Source organism: Sitophilus oryzae, unplaced genomic scaffold (assembly GCF_002938485.1).
Source record: "Sitophilus oryzae breed Bouriz unplaced genomic scaffold, Soryzae_2.0 scaffold_1494_pilon_pilon, whole genome shotgun sequence".
Classification (NCBI taxonomy): domain Eukaryota; kingdom Metazoa; phylum Arthropoda; class Insecta; order Coleoptera; family Curculionidae; genus Sitophilus; species Sitophilus oryzae.
Genome location: NW_022146163.1, coordinates 4,069,142 through 4,088,024, shown reverse-complemented (window position 1 = coordinate 4,088,024; position 18,883 = coordinate 4,069,142). Strand labels below are relative to the sequence as shown.

General features: G+C 34.1%; 1 protein-coding gene across 7 annotated transcripts in view; it reads left to right on the top strand.

The window, feature by feature from the left end:
* The window catches only part of LOC115877525 (nuclear receptor coactivator 7), a 311,115-nt gene extending 306,599 nt beyond the window's left edge, over positions 1-4,516 (top strand). For all 7 annotated transcript variants that reach the window (XM_030893747.1, XM_030893750.1, XM_030893748.1 and 4 more), the window contains 2 exons: positions 505-786; positions 3,802-4,516. In XM_030893747.1, coding sequence (XP_030749607.1) covers positions 505-786; positions 3,802-4,113 — 594 coding nt within the window. In that variant the 3' untranslated portion in view covers positions 4,114-4,516. The remainder of the gene's footprint in view (positions 1-504; positions 787-3,801) is intronic.
* The last annotated feature ends 14,367 nt before the right edge of the window (positions 4,517-18,883 follow it).

Below are 18,883 nucleotides of genomic sequence, written 5' to 3'. Positions count from 1 at the left end.
AAGGAAGCCAAAAATGTAATAATATACAGGGTGTTCCATTTAAAAAAATCATCCTGATCCACTCACACTTTTTTGAGTCATCCTGTAGAGGTTAATTATTTTCCTGAAATACATCCTAATACACTTTAGGTTTGCACTTAAACAAAATTGTTAGGTTTTTTTATTTTATTTTTTGTTTAGATGCCTGACGCATTATTGCCTGACCCTGTATAATAATGTTTATTTTATAAATCGTTTTATGCAAAGTAAACAAGTTTGGAAAGACATTGCGTCAGAATATTAGAAAATTTTACAAATAGTTACTTGAAGAGCGTCCCAGACAGAAAATGAAACAATTTTTACCACTATTCACTGTTCGAACTGTAACAGATCTTTTCACTACCACCTACATCTACAGTACACGAGCGTGCTTACAACATAGAACTGCTTTATAGTCCCCCTTTAGCTGGCAGGAACAATAACCCCTTCACTGATAAACCATCTAAAGTATTTTTTCTGCTTTAGGCGCTGCCTATGTCTGACGAATTTCGCAGGGCCTACAAAAGCAAAGAGACCTCGTCGTTGGATATCGACCTGTCCCCTCCCGATCTAATCGGCAAAACAGAAATCCTCACCGACTACCACAGAGAATGTCTGTGCCGACATCTACCGGCCAGGGCGGAGGGCTACGCTTGGACACTGGTGTTCAGCACCAGCCAGCACGGCTTCAGTTTGAACAGTATGTACAGGAAAATGGCGAAGCTTGAGTCGCCGATTTTACTAGTGATTGAAGACACTGACAATAATGTAAGTATACGCATCTGGCGCCCAGACTTGAGATTATCCCTCCCTTAGTCCTCTCCATTTTTCTCCTGTATTGAGCAAATCTCATCCATGCTAGTTCAGCTGCCTTTTTGATGTCATTATACCAGCGTGCAACAGGACTATCCCGTGTTCTTCTGCCGTCTCACGCTCTCGATCGCAGCAATTTATTATTCCACCTCTTTTTGTTATCTTTTAAGCTTGATTTTCATGCATCTGTCGACGATACGATGATACGATATTAATTTTATTTGTTGAATTTAAACACTTCGATCGGTTAGAAAATTACGCAGTTTTTAAACTTATTGCATTTTCATACCTCCGATCATCGGATATACGATTTGCTTGTGATTGGTGTCATTTTATATTTTCATTTCCACCACGGGGTTTCGCTGTTTTACTTATAGTCTAAGAGCTAGCAACTTAGAGAGAGAATTTTAAGAAAGCTGGTTCTTTAATATATCTTTTGCTATGCTCTCCTGAACAGAAAGCGTAGTGTATGGCTGCCATGGCTGCCGGTAGACGTTGCGTTCACTACTGCGCATCATATCTGTATTCAACACCTGTTCACTACTACGCATCACAAATTCGCCCTGTATTTCAGGAACTAAGGAGACTCGAACACACCTATGTGTATCATATTTAGTTTCACAAAAAAGTAGCAAACTAATATGAAAATTTCATCATTTTATCTCTTCTCATAAACCAGAAATTCCATAAAACACACGAAAATGGGATACCCTGTACAGATGTGACGCGCAGTAATGAACCGCAGTAGTCTATCGGCAGCCAGACGGTCAGTACTTTGGCCAGGAGAGCATAGCAAAAGAAATATTAAAGAACCAGCTTTCTTAAAATTCTATCAGCTCTTGTACTATTATGGTTTTTATTAAAGTTAGATTAAATGCGTCAAAAGTGTTAAAACGTCCGTTATCGTACGATCTTTCTCCGTTGACGGGCTGGAGTAAAAATGTACGGCTGAAAAGTGGCGCGAAAACGCTATGATCAACCAGAACGCCGTCGGACCATCGATCGTATCAACGGATAACGGACGCATGAAAATCAAGCTGTTTTCAATCAAGTTTGATTTTCATGCATCCGTTGTCCGACAATACGGCGATACGATGTTAATTTTATTGGTTGAATTTAAAGGCTTTGATTGGTTAAACGTTTCTAACCAATCGAAGTCTTTAAATTCAACCAATAAAATTAATATCGTGTCATCGTATCGTCGGATAACGGATGCATGAAAATCAAGCTTAACTCGGTTGATGTGTCCTGGGATGTCCCATTCAGATGTGTTGCCCGATCTATTACATCTGTCATTTTAGTTTTGTCTGTGATGTACTCGTTTCGTTTTTTGACAGGTAGTGATCACACAGTAGCTTTTTTCCGCATTTGTTAATTTTTTCTTGAACTCTTTATCAATTACGATCCCTTTAATTTCAATTAATCCTGTGGACTGTTGAAATTCCTATTCCTAAAACATCAGCAACTCGCTATATTATTTAAAAACGCTATCAATTTGTATTTTACATAAGAATATTACACCTTTGCATTGTACTTACTTCATATACGGTGTCCACGGGCAAGAGTGTTCAACCAGCGTCTCTTTCTCGAGAAAAATAATTTATAAGCTTAGCAATGACCTCTTGTTCATTTTGATTACATTTTTGATGCATTTTGATTGAATTCTGTTTGACAGCAACAATCGATTTTTAATTTTGACATTGATCAATATCCGTCATTAAAATTATAACCCCAAATCAAATGACAATGACAATTACTAAAAAGAATATGCAGTAATTTACGAAATGCCGTAATGACGTCACCAATCTTTTTTATCTGGTTGTCAATTGATTGAGAAGGTGCGACATTATATGACGTGACGTTGAACGATGGCTGAACATTCTATACTTAAATATTATGACATTGCCACGATTTCAATATTATTTCAATGTGATCAACATAAACGGTAACAGAGACCGCGTGAAATAAATTAACTGGGCAGTTCTGATTTCTATCGTAGCGAGCGCTGCTGTGGAAATTTTTAAAAATCGGTTGAAATCTTTGAATAAAAAAAATAAGGAAGGAGCATAAAGATTAAATAATGCCATTCTAATTTTATTCATAACATGTAAAAATATGATGTAGGGTAGACGTGGGGTAGACTCAACAATTTGTTGTTTTATTTTACGTTGTCAATAGATGTTGGTAGTTATTAAAATTGTTAATATATAATTCTAATAAAAATCGATAAGTTATAATAATTATTTATTAACACAAAACATTCGATACGTTACTGAAGCAGGTAAGTCAAATTAACATATCTAAATTCTTTGACAAGTAGTAAATAAAAGCAAAAATGCAAGAAAAATATATTATTAGTTAATTTTAAGTGAATTTCATAAATGATAGGTTTACTTACACTTATGTTTAAGTCACTTACTAGCGAAAAGTTAATCCATTATTTCCCTCGATTTTTGACCGAGATCTACCGCACGCTACACAACCAACCATTTTACAGTCTTTTTCGATAAATCGCAATAGTGTCATTGTTAATTTAAGTTGTGCCACAAAAAATTTCCTTCTAGATTTACTACCTCTAAACAACTATCAGTAGTAGAATAAATAGTAAATGACATAAAATAAGCTCAGTAAAGACTGACAAATCCACAAAATTTAAAATCCAGTTCAAATGAATCGTCAAACAGAACTGTCAAGGATCCTCAAACTAGAGTCCTCTTTCCGTCCATTATGCATGAATACATTGATAGCATTATACTCCTTCCTTAATCTTTTTATTCAAAGGTTGAAATGTACCAAGCATATAGTTATACTTACCTATATCCTTATTAGGGAAGCAAATTTTTAGAAAGTTCAAAATTTGCATGGCATTTCCTGTATTTCAAACGTTGATACACCATCCGGAACCTATACTCATTATTTGATCATTAAGTTGTAAGATTCAATCTAAATTACGTCTACTTTATTTTCCAGGTATTTGGTGCTTTAACTTCCTGTGCCCTTCACGTCTCGGACCACTTCTACGGCACGGGCGAGTCGCTGCTGTTCCGCTTCACGCCCCACTTTCAGGTGTACAACTGGACCGGCGAGAACCTCTACTTCATCAAGGGCAACAACGAGTCGCTGAGCATAGGCGCGGGCGACGGCAAGTTCGGCCTGTGGTTGGATGGCGACCTCTACATCGGCCGCTCCGAGTCCTGCAAAACGTACGGCAACGACGCGCTCACGCCCAAGATCGACTTCGTCGTCAAGACGCTCGAGTGCTGGGCCTTCATATCCAACTAGAGATCGCCGCCGCACTTGAAAACGAGCTTTAAATGTGTACTTTCTACGATATACAACAATACTAATACTTAATGGTCTAGAACAGGTCAGAAAGATGAAAAGAAGCGCGCGGGGTGTACAGTGTTGTCGATAAAATCCGCATCGATCGTGGGGATTGCAAAATGTTATGCTGGGTTCATAATTCGAGTGTTAGTCCTAACCTTACTCTTAACATTAACCCTAAAAACTTAAGGAAATTCTGTTCATACATTCATACTTCTATTTATCTTAAGAATGTTTTGAGCTAACCTAAAACCTAACTTCACAAATATTTTTAAAATTTCTAATATTATTACAATGAAAAAGAATATATTTTTAAAATGATACAATTTACTTGTTTGTGAATAAACATTAATAATTTCTACTTACTACTTACTTTCACTTTCCCAAGCATGTGTCAGGATCGTGGCCAGGGAATTGCACCAAGATGTATAACGATGCCGGATGGGACTACCCTGTCTGTCATACCAGATACCCTCTACTGTCTGTGGTCATGTATCACGGGCAGAAGTTCTACATTCTATATAGTCTTAGCTGCAGAAACTATCAAATGTTAATACTTTATTTTCCACAAAAATCAGTTTTCATCATTTTCCGTCTTATGCGTAATAGTTTTTTCACAATCTTTAAAATCAGATTTTCCACTCTCCTACGCTGGTGGCAGCATCCGGCAGAATAAGTCTCTATACATTCGTGACTGAAACATAAAAATTTTCATTAAATATAATTCTTTTAAACACAATAACCACTTTCATTACTGTATATTCTGAAAACTCCAGCTCATTACTAAAATTTCTCAAAATTTTTTTAAATTTAGACCTAACCTAACCATCTGAAACACGATGCTATTATGATAAACTGATACCGTCAAATTCAATATGTCAAATATTATTTCTAAAATTCTTAAAACCCCGAGTTTGAATAATGTTAGTGTTAGGGCTAAGATCGGAAGCATGAACTTACTATTTTACACGTATTACTGTGTTGAAAAATATGCAAATATATAATTACTAATTATATTCAATATAGAGTACTTACATTCAACCATTTAACAGTATTTGACAGAAATACAAAGTTATACAAAGTTACTCTGTACATCGATCTTTCAATGTTACGTTTTAGGGTGTGTCTGATATCAGTTCATATTGTTTTATTTTGAAAAATTCAAATACGTCCCGAAATTATAGTAGTTGAGCGCTATCGAGCTCTAGTGAATGAATAACAAATTATAATATGCGTTAAACCTTTTGAAGATCAAAGATCAAAATATTTACCTTATATAACAAATTTTTAGTGTACTCGTTATTTAAGTTTGTGTATTTGTATCAATGACTAAGGGTGGCTGCAACGACCTCCCGTAATCCTGATGTTAAAATAAAACAACTGATTTTTATATATTAAAACCAGCTGTTATGTTTTAACAGCAGGATGACAGGACGTCGTTACAACCACCCTAAAGAATACAAGAACATGTAACGCCCATATACCGGCTGCAGCAGAATTTGTTACGTTAGACGCCATCATATTGGAGCCTACGGATGAGTCACCACCTCGTCAACAGCGACAATTTTAGCGATTTTTAATAATTAGTTGTGTGTAGTGAACTTTATATAAATTTTATTACAATGGTGATGTGTTCAGCTTTCAAGTGTAAAAGCCGCAATGATAAGAAAGAGCTAGGAGTTGCTTTTCATAAGTAAATAAACAGTCGACTCCACCTTTTTAGCGTTTTCTTATTGAATTTGGTAATTGTTTTTCTGATACTATATGTACTTGATATATGCTAATCGTTGATACTAGTTTTGTACCTTTTGTTAACATTTTAATACGTTTTTTCGTAATTAATTAGTATGATACCACCGCCTACACCATAGGCGTAGTCAAAATATTTATCAAAAATATAAATATCCGTTCAAGCAGCTAAGTTAAGAAAAATATATGGCAACGGCACTGTTTGGAGCCATAGTAACAATTTGGTCTCGGGTGTTATATGTCCTTGTATTCTTTAGTCATTGATTTGTATAAGTCATATTTTACGGGAATCTCCGATGATGGCAGCACCGGCGGGTTACTTTATAAATATATGACCGACGGAGAATGCACCAAGCCTATAACCAAAAGAATGGACTGACAGTCATAATGACGCCAACAATCTATTTCATTCAATTCCTACGTGAAAGAAAGAGTTCGCCAATATATATGATGTAACGTTGAATGACCGAATAATCGTTATCATAAGAATCACGTTTGATGCTGATTTTATTGGCAACACTGTATAATAGACGAGAATGAAAAAGACCATTTTGGTAAATAATTATTAGAGATGCTTGGTAGTACTAACACTACTGCGTATAAATAAATATTGTTAAGAATTGGTAGACTTTTTAGATTGACGGAAAGATTTATTATTTATTTAAGATGTATCGAAAAAAATATACGTTCAGTTACCACTATTATTTCGAGTGTAGTTTTTTTCAACGTTCTAAGCCTGTTTAGGTGATCGCTGGTGTAAGATGAAAAGATAGGAACAAAAGCAATTTCTTTTACTACAACGAATCTTTCCTAAATGTTTCTTATACTTCTTTGTTTGTTACAAGTATACTGTTAGTTACCTATAACAGGAAATTAAAAATACATTAAAAATGGACTAATATACGTGTTTTATTGCTTAATTAATATCAAAGGTATATCAAAATCTTACACGAGAGTCGGGTATTTTAATTAAAATGTGTCTGAAAAGGCAGTTGAATATACAGGATGCTTCCTGAGTAATGTCTATTCCTAAAGTTTTTATACTTGAAAAGAGAGAGAGAGAGAGAGAGATAGAGAGAAATTGTATTTTAAAACAGAGTACTTTCGGACGAATATACCAAATCTTCGGCAACATTTTCTCAGATGTTTAGGAATAATATAATTTGCCTGGGCCACCCTCTTTATTAGAACTAAAAATAAAAAACAAATATATATATATAGGCATATGTTTGGAATCGACTTGGTGTATGTATTTATCCACAACCACCAAATATTGAAGCAGTTTTTTTAAAGTTGAAATGTTAAATATTATTATTGCCCATCGATCTAACCTAACCAAAGTCGCTACCTTTACCTTTACGTCGCTACGTGAGAAGATGAAGGTATGTGGACGAGTGAACGTCTAGAGAACTCTGTCGTGCTGTTATTCAAGAGTGTAAAATAATTACGCCTTCATCTATGATGGAAAATCTGTTGGGACATGGTTGGGAAGCACCGCCCATTCACGCCGGTTAGAGGTTAAGGTCGGATATCTCTTGAATATGGGCTGATTTAAGGCACGCGTACACTAGCCAGAGCCGCACGAATTGCATCGACGAAAATGCGGCTAGCATTGTTGAGAGAATGATTTTCGGTCAGTGCGGCTAGTGCTGCTGACGTCACACGCAATTCCTTCCACTCTACGTGGGTAGCCGAATCGAACTAGCTGAAAAGGAGATTAGAAATTCAATATGCTAAGAAAATTCGCAAATTTTTCATGGCTCATTTTGAGATATTAAAAAAATTTTAGTTCGTCCACAATTAAATATGGAAATAATGTGGATTTTTGCCAATATTGTGAACTTATAACTTTCGATTCTTTCTCGTGATTTCTTCTTCTTCTATTAACAAGGAGCTCATAATTATTTCTTGTTCGTTGTCATTCATTGTCGAGAAATATTAAAGAAACACGCTTATCATTGCAGATAGGACTCCGGAAGCGACTGATGAGAAATTGGTTTGGCAAATACGGGTGTAGGCGGGGCAAAAAGAAACAAAAGAGCGAATAATGCGGGGAGTGCGGCGCGTTCGGTACGGGTCAGTGTGCGCGACAAGAAAAAAAAGTGCCATTCCTGCGGCGTTGGTCAGTGTGCGCGTACCTTTACACTATAATGCTGATCACAATTCGTTCTCGGTCTGGTAAAATATTATCAAGTAAAAAATATATTTGTGCATTCATATTATCGTTAAAAATCGAGTTTTGAGCTTGAAAACGACACGCAACCATAGTGTGACAGCTTCTTTGCTTCCTGTTCAGTAAAAAAATCGTATAATTTTTTTATCATTGTTAATTAAATGCGGATAGAGACTGTAAATTCTCCCTCCGTTTTTCTTTGCAGCAAACTTGGCTGAACCCATTAGAATGGGATTATTATTTTTCATTCACAAATACTTACTGCAAACAATATGTTATTATTAATTGCCTTACATTATTGTCAATTATTATTTCTTATATTGTTGACGGTTTCAAACCGAATCGGTAACTAATTCGGATGAACATACTCCATTGGCCCAATGCACAGTGGTTCCCCTTAATTAGCTGCGCGGTCATAACTGTTATATATCTAGATATAGCTTGACTGCACCTTTTTAATAGAAATTGATAACAAATGCTAAATAAATGTATATAAAAAACTTAATGTAATATGTATTAAAAAAGTTGGGTCCAATTCGTGTGATTTGCATTTTTAAGTTCTAACTATTCGGAAAGGTATATAGATTGTGTTTGCACATATGTACATGTTTTTTCATATTGAAGAAGTCAAATTTATTTTAAATGTTGAAAAAATAAGAGACAGTTGTTTCATTTTATAAATACAATTTTATTGTCAATTGATATAAGATATGTGTGTCCACGAAATAAGTTGACACGAAAAGGAAAAAATAAGTTACTTTTATTTTAAGACATAGACATAGTCATAAGTCAATCTTTAACCACCCGGTATAGGATCCGGCGGCAATTCGCGGCAGCCAGTGGCAATTAATTTATATGCAATATACTTTAAGCAACAAGTATTTTCATGCCGTTTAAGAGGATTTGAACGGGAAAGTAGTTAAAAGTTTTAAAGAGTGACAAGCAAAAATGTAAAAATACTATTTTTGTTGCCTTCAAATAAATTGCCATAAACTAATATTACTTAGGTTTAATTAAGTACAAAAAAGAAAAAAAAACAGTTCTTTTTACCTTCTTTTCGAACGTACATTACAGAAAAGGCAACAGCTTTTATCAATTTTAATAAAATAAGTAATTAATTGGCGTTATCTGAAAACTGTTTATGTCAGCTTGATACCAGTAGCAAAAATGTGACATTTCTAATAAAAAAAAGCGCCACACTAGGCTTACTTGATTTTGTTATTTATTATGTATCGTTTACAGGAGAATATAAGAAAAGTATTAGCAACAGTTTCATGCAAACATTTTGAAATTAATATTTCTAAGTAATGATATATCTGGGAACCACTGTGCAATGTGAGTTTATTATAAATAAATATCCTCAAAGAAAATAAAAGGCACGTATTCTCACAATCTTATAATTGTTTTTACAAATATTTAAGCTAAAAATAGCAATAAAATACATTCAAAAACAGTCAAGGAATTCAAACAAATCAAGTCAAAAGTCAGATTCAAACTACATATAGTTAAAAAGAATACAATTGTCAGAGAAATATAATTAGAAAAGTTCACATTTCGTAAGAAACTAGAATAAGGGTGGTGAAGAAGAACTAAATAAAATACACCCTACATACGTCTAAGTTACAATGTTTGTTTGAGTGAGACAAACGCATAATGTATTTCAAAAATACATTATCACTATGACCTGCTGGTTGCAGTTATTTACAAGCCTGACATGTCATTTTGGAAGGAATTTTCCTTTTTTTTTAATGAGAATTTAATAATTGAAAATGAGCTGATAAAAAATATATTTCTGCTTTACTAGATGTGTTTCTTTCTTGTGTTTCTTTCTAACGATATTAGTCCATTGATGTGTAAATAATATCTTGTATTTTGACACGTTAAGGTGCGTTCATACCAACAGCGCCGCTCTGCGCCGCGCCGCGCAAAACATTTTTTTAACATGTATTTTTGAAGTGTATTTTTTAAGCGCGCACAAAAGTATATGTTAAAGAAATGATTTGCGGCGCAGCGGAAAGCGGCGCAGCCGGTGTGAACGCACCTTTACAAATATTTTCGCAAAATTCTATGTTATAGATTAGAAATTGTGTATTGATTAGCTGCATTAGATATAACCTAGGCACTGAATCAACTTCCAGGCAGATAATACTAAAAGATATTGATAGGTGTATTTTATTTACATGTCTAATTATTTTTGTTGTTAAGAAAAACTATGAAAACAGATAAACATAAAAGGTTTTGGTAATTTTCCCTTATAACATTTGTTGCGTGTCAGAATAAGTTTTCTTCTTATAGAACATGCTGGAGTAATTCCACATAACCTTTTTATCAAACATTCAATAATAAAAAAAAACTCTCTTTTTGGCACACCCTGTTCACATATAATAACAGTAATATTATATTGCTCTTTTGACGAACCAATGCAGACTAACATATCTTAAAAAAGGTGCTTTCTTACTGTTTGGTTAATATAAACTACAACAAGAGTTCTACAATGTCAGTCCCGTTGGATGTGCATTGGGTCTCAGGTTACTTGTAGCTAAAGTTATGTGTACCTAACTAGCTCTTATTTTTCCCCGAACTTCGAACTTGAAAGTATATTAATACACAAGAAATAAAATTAAATTGAAGTTAATGTTCGCATATTAAGTTTATATTGCAGTAAAACTTGAAAAGTTGCTTGATTTCTGCAAATAATTACTAGTCGTATTATTTACTCGATTGTTTTCTAAAGCACTGTCCAAAAATTGCGTTTTATGGTGCGTTTAGACTTGAGCACGCACGCACTGATCCTTCGCGAATGCTCAAGTGTAAACGGCTGTGAGCGCACGCTCACTCTGAATCTGTCTGTGCGCGAGCAGCCGCGAACGTGAGCCGTCTGGTGTCGGTTTTTGGTCCGTGCTCAAAGGGATTTTATGTATGCGCGAACGCTCAGTTTGCACCGACAGTTTGTTTTGTCTTCGTTCGTGCGTGCGTGTGTGATTTTTTTTTGTTTTCTTTATTAAAATTATGGAGTGGATCAATGAATCTTCGTTATTATTAATTGAACAATATGAAAAGTTGCCTATATTATGGGAGGTTAAACATTCTTCTTATTATTAAAAAGAAAAAAAAATAACGCAGGGCAAGACCTTTAAATAAAATTAATATTGAGTATGTCAATATTAATGAAATTAGTTTTTTAAATTTGTATCTCTTGTTCGTAATTTTTGGTGTTATTAAATTTTGTAAATATTCAAAGTCGGCCTGGTCATTCTTGTAAAGTTTTTGAACTGATCATAGCCCTGCTCAGACACAATTATATCGATTCGACGCTCAGCTCGTGCGTGCTCAAGTCTAAACGCACCATTATGTTTCAAAAGACGGACATTTTACTTGAACTGGCTTAAGACGGAAGACATCTAGAGAACTGACGTCAGTTCACGAGGATCTTCCGTTTTAACTGACATACAAAAAGTTACGTCTGGACCAGGCTTAAGATTATAAAATTTGGATAAATCCATGTTATAAATATCTTTTGGTATTTTTGTCGGAAATTGGACGAGTTTTGCCAATGCAATTTTCATGTTAACGAAAAGTTCTTAGTTGCGTAGCGTTATATAATTGTGTTGTAGCAATGAATTGCTGGTGCGGCCAACTTTCGGCTAAGTTAAATGTCTTTTTGTCAATTAGAAGCCTAGTGAACATGCCATATCATCGTTTGTCAATTTTAATGAATAGATTTAACCTTTCGTTGGTACCAGTGGATTAATGTTAAGGCGATTTAGAAATAATTAGTGTTATTAGATGATTATTGCTTTGTTATTAACAGAAACGTATATTTTTGCCCAATCTATCCCACACAATTATTGTTACTTTCTAGAAATCAATCTTAAGCTGTCCACAAACCAATATGCATAAGCCATGAACCCAGCTCACACAGAACTTAACAAACTGCCCGTAGACAAGCATGAATATGCGTCATACATGTATGTCATTCAAGCCTCTGCTGTCTCCTGTCTGTCTACCGAGCCAAGGAAGATTTCGACAAATGAAATCCATAACATGACAGAAAATACCATTTATTTGTTAATTAAAATGACAGAATTTTCAGTGTTAGTTTAGGTGTCCTATCATTGGACATCGGACAGACTGCCAAAAAATATACCACAATTGCTATCCTCCATTCGCGAACTTCAAGTTCCAGTGCTTTACGCCCTGGGCTACTCGAGAGCGGTTCTGAAAGGAGCTGTACGCAATAGCCTGGTGCCTTCATATGGCGCGGAACAGTTCTGAACTTTATGACTCAATTGAATGAAGTGAGTATCGCGTTCTTGAACAGTTCAGAGCTGCACAACTGCGTAAATGGAGGACAGCCAATGCTGTTCTCCATTCGCGAATTTTAAGTTCCAGAGCTTTACGCCCTGGGATACTCAAAACGGTTCTGAAAGGAGCTGTGCGCGATAGCCTGATGCCTTCATATGGCGCGGAACAGTTCTGAACTTTATGACTCAATTGAATGGAGTGAGAGTATCGTGTTCTTAAACAGTTCAGAACTGCATAACTGCGTGAATGGAGAATAGTAAATCAGTACCTTTTGGATCCCCCAAACCAACTTGTTGCCCAAGACACCAAGTTTCAATAATCGTATTTGTTGAATCTGTCATACATGTATGCTAGTTAGTCTTTGGGTGTACGTATGTTCTTCTTTGTTAAGCTCATATGAAAGTTGAGTTTGCAACTATATTGTTACATATATGTATGACACATGAATGTTGGTCTGTGAGCAGCTTTATAACAATAGATCTTAGACGTGTTTAAAATTATATATTACCTAATAAATTCTACCAAAAAAACCACTTGTAGGTCATATACCTAAATATATTTTTTTAAAAATCATATGCAACTCTATGTAATAAGTTTTCAATATTAATGGACTAACTTAACGATAAAAGTCTGTCGTGTTACCTGGTTTAGATGTCTTCTGACTCATTTTGACAGTCGAAATCAGCTTCAAAATCGAAATTATGTTTTGAAAAAATCTTTAATAATATGGAGATATAGGCATGTTATTAATATTTGGCAATTATCGAAAAAATTTCGATCGTCATCATGAGTTGATATAATAAAGTCTCTGATTTATATTTTTGTCAAAAATTATCCTATTTTCAGTCATAGATTTATGCGGGATTCTTTCAGAAGATTACATAAAAAGATCTATATATTTTAGTAAATTATACAATGATCACCGTTGATTGAAGAAGTAAGAAGACGCGCAACCTTATGAGCAATTTTTTGTGACACTACCTGTCCGAGATGTAACTGGCGCTATCGTTGCCCCTAGTCAACCTGTCCGAAATTTAGTTTAGCTCTGCGCCGTTGCGCGCTGATCGTTTACAGCGCAGCTGATAAATAATACTGTATCGTAGGTCTGCTTTCAGTCGACAGAGTGGGTGATTGCCGGCGACAGTGTTGCCACAACTACGGATTAATCTGTAGATTTACTGATTTTGGGTACAGTACGTTAATAATACGGATTTTCTATCATTAAACAATTTAGTAAACAGAGAAGACCAGGCTACTAGTAACATAGTAAGTTGCCGGACGAATTTACGTTTACCGGATTTGCGTTCGTACTCGAGATTCACTGCCGGCTAGTCGGCTGGTCAGGCAGTACGCAGTTGCAGTTGTGCTTGGACGGGTCGGTCGTGACAGACTAGGAATACGACGCGAGGAGTGCCGAGTATTTATTACTTTCATTTTGAGTGTTTACCTTCACTTAAGGTATCATTTAAAATAAAAATACTTAAATATTTATTATTTGAGTGTGTTTACAAGCCAGAACTAAAAATAAATAAATTCTCTAAATCCAAAAAAACTAAAATATTACCCTAAATAAAAAAAAGTTATAACAAGTGTTCAAAAAGACCACCTTCTTGAGCTAGACAGAAGCCTAGGCGGTCGTAAAATCCCCGTCTGACATTGGCTAACATATTAGGGTTAATAGTTTGGAAAGCCTCTCGTATTTTTACTTGTAGCTCATCCAGATTATTAGCCCTATTATGACCATACACTTTGGATTTTACATAACCCCACAAAAAGAAATCATTGGGAGAAAGATCTGGTGATCTAGCGGGCCACAAAATAGTTCCATATCCACTAATTAAACGGTTGGGAAAAGTATTCTTTAAATATTCTTGAACAATACGGGCATTGTGGGCAGGGCAACCATCTCAGCAATTTGATTACTTGAAAACGTGGGATTTTGATCCGCGGAAGCACAAATGAACACTTGCTTTAACTCCGGTTCTTCATTAATCAACACTTTTTGTGTTTTTCCTCCGGTTCTTCATTAATCAACGCTTTTTGTGTTTTTGTGGGGACATGCACCCATGTGTTTCAAAATTATTAATAACTCTTGATATAGTAGGTAAAGATGGAATTGGCCTGTTTACAAAAGTTTGTGGAAAAATTGTTTGTATGTATATCCCGATAAGACCTATTTTGGAAATACCATTTTACAATTTAAATTTTCTCACGAACTTCGTAAACATCCATTATTTTACTTAAAAAATAAATTTTACACGAGAACTGTCGCGAAAATCTAAGTATTCGTTTTGGCTATTAAAACACGAATAAATACAAATTCTGAAACATTCTTATCACATATCTACCTATTTTTATTTTATCGCATTTTTTCGTCTGCTTTTTATCCGACGGACGGGTATACGCTAATTCGTCCGGTTCTGCCTATGTTACTACTACGGTGCTCCGATCTGTATAATATTATATGATTAAATAAAGAACGGCATGAGAGTTGGCTTGGAAATGAAGATCGCTCTTATTTAATATGTAATATATTATGGTAAATGTCAAGACTTTTTTTCGATCATAAGAAATATTCAGTACCTATAAAAGAATTTTTATTTTTGTTGTTTATGCTATGTTTAACCCGAATAAATTTTCAAAACATAAACACGGATTTTTCATCCAAAGATATTTTCGTCAGACGTATTACAGATATTACACATTTTAATATGGCAGCACTGTCGCGTTCAGTTCCACACCGTCTTGCGATATGCCTTCGCTAGCCGAATTAGAGAAAATGAGTGTTTTATGCGTTGGCCGCAGAAAGATTAGAGGCTCCACCGTATAGCATTTGGGACGTAAGGGGAAATCAAATCAGGCTTGTCACGAATTCACCCATTGGGTTGTGTATCTTCCCAATTCTTTCAATCAACGATATCATACTGAAATATTTTAATGTGTTATTAAATACCTGAACCTTTAACCCTACTACTATACAGGGTGTAAAAATTGATGTGTCTTCTACCAATATATATTTCACTTCAGTTTATATTTCACTTAAAAATAATTTTAAGATATCTAAAAGGATATAGTGTATATGACGTATATTCATATAAAGTTAGATATATTCTTCATTTTATGTATATTTTCAAATATTGCTATCAACTATCAAGGATATGTTTCAAGAAACATCTTCCTGTATAGATATGCTTTGTTTATATTGCTAGACGAATCATATACTACAATGAACAAGACATATCTTGCTTTATTTACATTGCAATACATTTTGAAATATGCTAATGACTATCTACTAACGTTTAGATACTTTTTTATGAGGAATATTCTTGACATATAAACTAACAATATGGTCAGAAGTTTTCTGACCATAATATTACATTTAATGTAATGTTTTTACGAATATAATATACATATCTATAACACATGGCGATCTGTTCATAATAACTGTATCAATAATAATATATCTAACTTTACTTTCATTAAATGTCTACTATAAAGTGTATAAATGTGTTTATGAGTAATATTTTGAAATAACCCCGCATGTCCTTATTTACTGCCCTATTTGTGAAGTTTGTAATTTCAAAAGAAAATCTAACCCTGACGTCTTGTAACGTATTAAGCAAAAAATTAATAGTTTAGCTTAGAACAAGAATTAGTAATTTGCATGAAAATAACTATTTTCAAAGTGCGAAATAAAAATGATATTATCTAAAATATAAATTCAATATTTTGCATACAATGATGAAGTACAATATGTTTTAGAAATGTACTTGATTTAACCGCTGAAACGGTTATAGAGTATATTTTTAAACATTTCGATAGCATTTGTTATTTTTTTCATTATTGATCTTAATTGCATATATGCAGCTATTGGATTTTATGAACGATTAAACTATTTTTCAAGATACAATACATACTTATATATTCTAGAATATAAATAGACTTTAGTAAATTTATTTTTGTGATTCAGAGATTGGAAAATCTGAAAACAAATGAGATGTTATTAATAATAGTTAGCATTGTGATAAGAGTTCACTAAAATTGAATTATTAATCGTCAAAATAGACGGCTATTTGTTAGTTGGTAGTCTATATTATTTAAATAATTTACTTTAATTACCATTATGTATTATAAACATTTATTAGGAATTTATTGTATAAAACAGATGTAAATAAGAATGGAATGAATTAAAATAATTGTATTTTATTTTTGATGTTTTTGTTATATGTTCTTCATGAAAACCGAACTAGCGCGTTATTTTCTACTCCATACTCCCCAATTTTACAGAGATTAAGAACAATATAATATACGATTGGCAAAAGCACAGCCAGTGGATGACCAGCCTGTCAATTTACAATTATTAATTGTGTGAAAATCTGCGTACCCACCAAGTAGTGGATTGCTTTAAGCCCTTATGGGACCTCGGAAGACCTCGGAGCAGGGGCGAAAAATTAAAGAGAATAAAATTTCCTATAAATCCTCTTATATAGGAAATTTTATTCTCTCTAATTTTGCTCTCTTCAAATTTTTGCGAAAAAAGCATAGTTTTCGAGATATTTACAAAATACCGATTTTGGGCGCCATCTTGGCAAGATGGCGGCGCCGGCGGCATGTCTGGAAATGTGCATTTTATAGATTTCAGTTAGGGACCCCAAAACCTATATACCTACAAAATTTAAAATTTCCGGACGTTTTTCCAAGCAAAAATTAATGACTGAACTACTAACAAAGTATTAAAAACTTTGTCTGTAAGGTCGCGGTGATTAACCCCCCTCCTAAACATTCTACATTCACATATCAAATTTCCATATTCCAGTAGTTTTCCATTGAAATACATCGATAATAGTGTGAATCATGGTACAAAGAATACAAGGTATGATCGATAGCGGCTCCAATTTCGTTCAGTTCGCGCATACCACCTGTGACGTCACTAGGAAAACATTGAATAAATAAAAAATAAAGAAAGTTGACAGGAGATCTGTATTTTTTGGGGTTATGGTTAAGAATTGTTTATTTTTAAGACTTTTTAGTTCGTTTAATTTAATAATTACTAAAACCAGCAGTTCCAAATATATATTTAAAAATAATAATTATTTATTAACATGGATTTGGACGATAATAGGTAAGAATACTAAATTTATTTCTATATTCGGTATAAAATTGTTTATTAGGTTTTTAGTTTGCGATGTTTATGGTAAATAATTTTCATGTTCATTGCCTCTGAATTCACATGAGGACAGAGATGAGGATATCTATGGAAAAGTAACCACAAGAGGAATTGTTACATCATTTAAAAAATGTTGGAAAGTTTATTCTTTCCCATCGAACAGTAGAAAATGCCAATGCAGATGAATGTATTGTAATTGTGATAGAAGTAATTCCAAGGGTGAAGTTTATTATAATTAGTGGAAGTAATTCCAAGGGTGAGGTTTATTATAATTAGTGACCTGTGCTTCTTTTTATATGTAGATGTTTCAGGTTTTGAGAATAAATCGGTTGAACGAAACCCAAAATTTAGAGGAAGATGCCCATCAAGGATTATATAGCTCAAATTTCCTTTAATGGTAGGCAATTATTCAATGCAAATTAACTTTTTAAGTGACTGAAATATTAAATAGTTTACAATATGGTATATCAGTAAAAATATATTTTACTTTTAGGTACAATTAGGGCCCGATACATTTCAAAAAGTAGAATATTATTTTATATTAAATGAGGTATTGTACCAACAATCAATTTATATTAATACCGGAGATTAAAAAATCACAGAATAAATAGTTCTTTTTTTTATACTACAAAAATAAACTATAGAATACAACAGTATTTAAAAAAATAAATAAAAAGTTATGTTCCAGCCGAGATTCGAACTCCGGTCTCTTCGCTTCCTAACCCGACTCCTTATGCACTGCTCCACAGTAACTTGCTTAGAGATAATTCAATGACGGTATATAAACAAAAAAACAGGTTTATAACAATATCTTGACGATTTGAACTGGCGCGCGAGGCGTGCTGACCAATAGCGCCTGTTATCACCTGTGACGTAGCAACCAACCTGCGCAATATCATACCTTGTATTCTTTGTACCATGAGTGTGAATATATGTATCTCACTCTCTGAAGAACGCCCAGGCCGTGACACACACGAGCTAGCGTCAGGAAAAGTGGTAACCACAGTGGTAACGATCGGAGGTTATGACGGAATATGACGTTAATAACTCGGGCCCTATGCGAGCTAGGGGGCTGAAACTCGGAATGATCTCAAAGAGCCTCATCTTTAAATTATATTTTGACGACACGAAACCCCATCATCAATGAATCTAATAAAAAAATCGTCCAATTTTAGTGTTAAAAGTAAAGTGCTTTGGTGTATTGTGGCGAATTAATGTTTTATTTTGCTGCTGTAACACCAAAGGTTCCAACCCGAACCGTATTCACCCATATTATAGACAATAAAAATATACAGTGCATACCAAATAAACTTTTAGTCACGTTATTAAGCTTG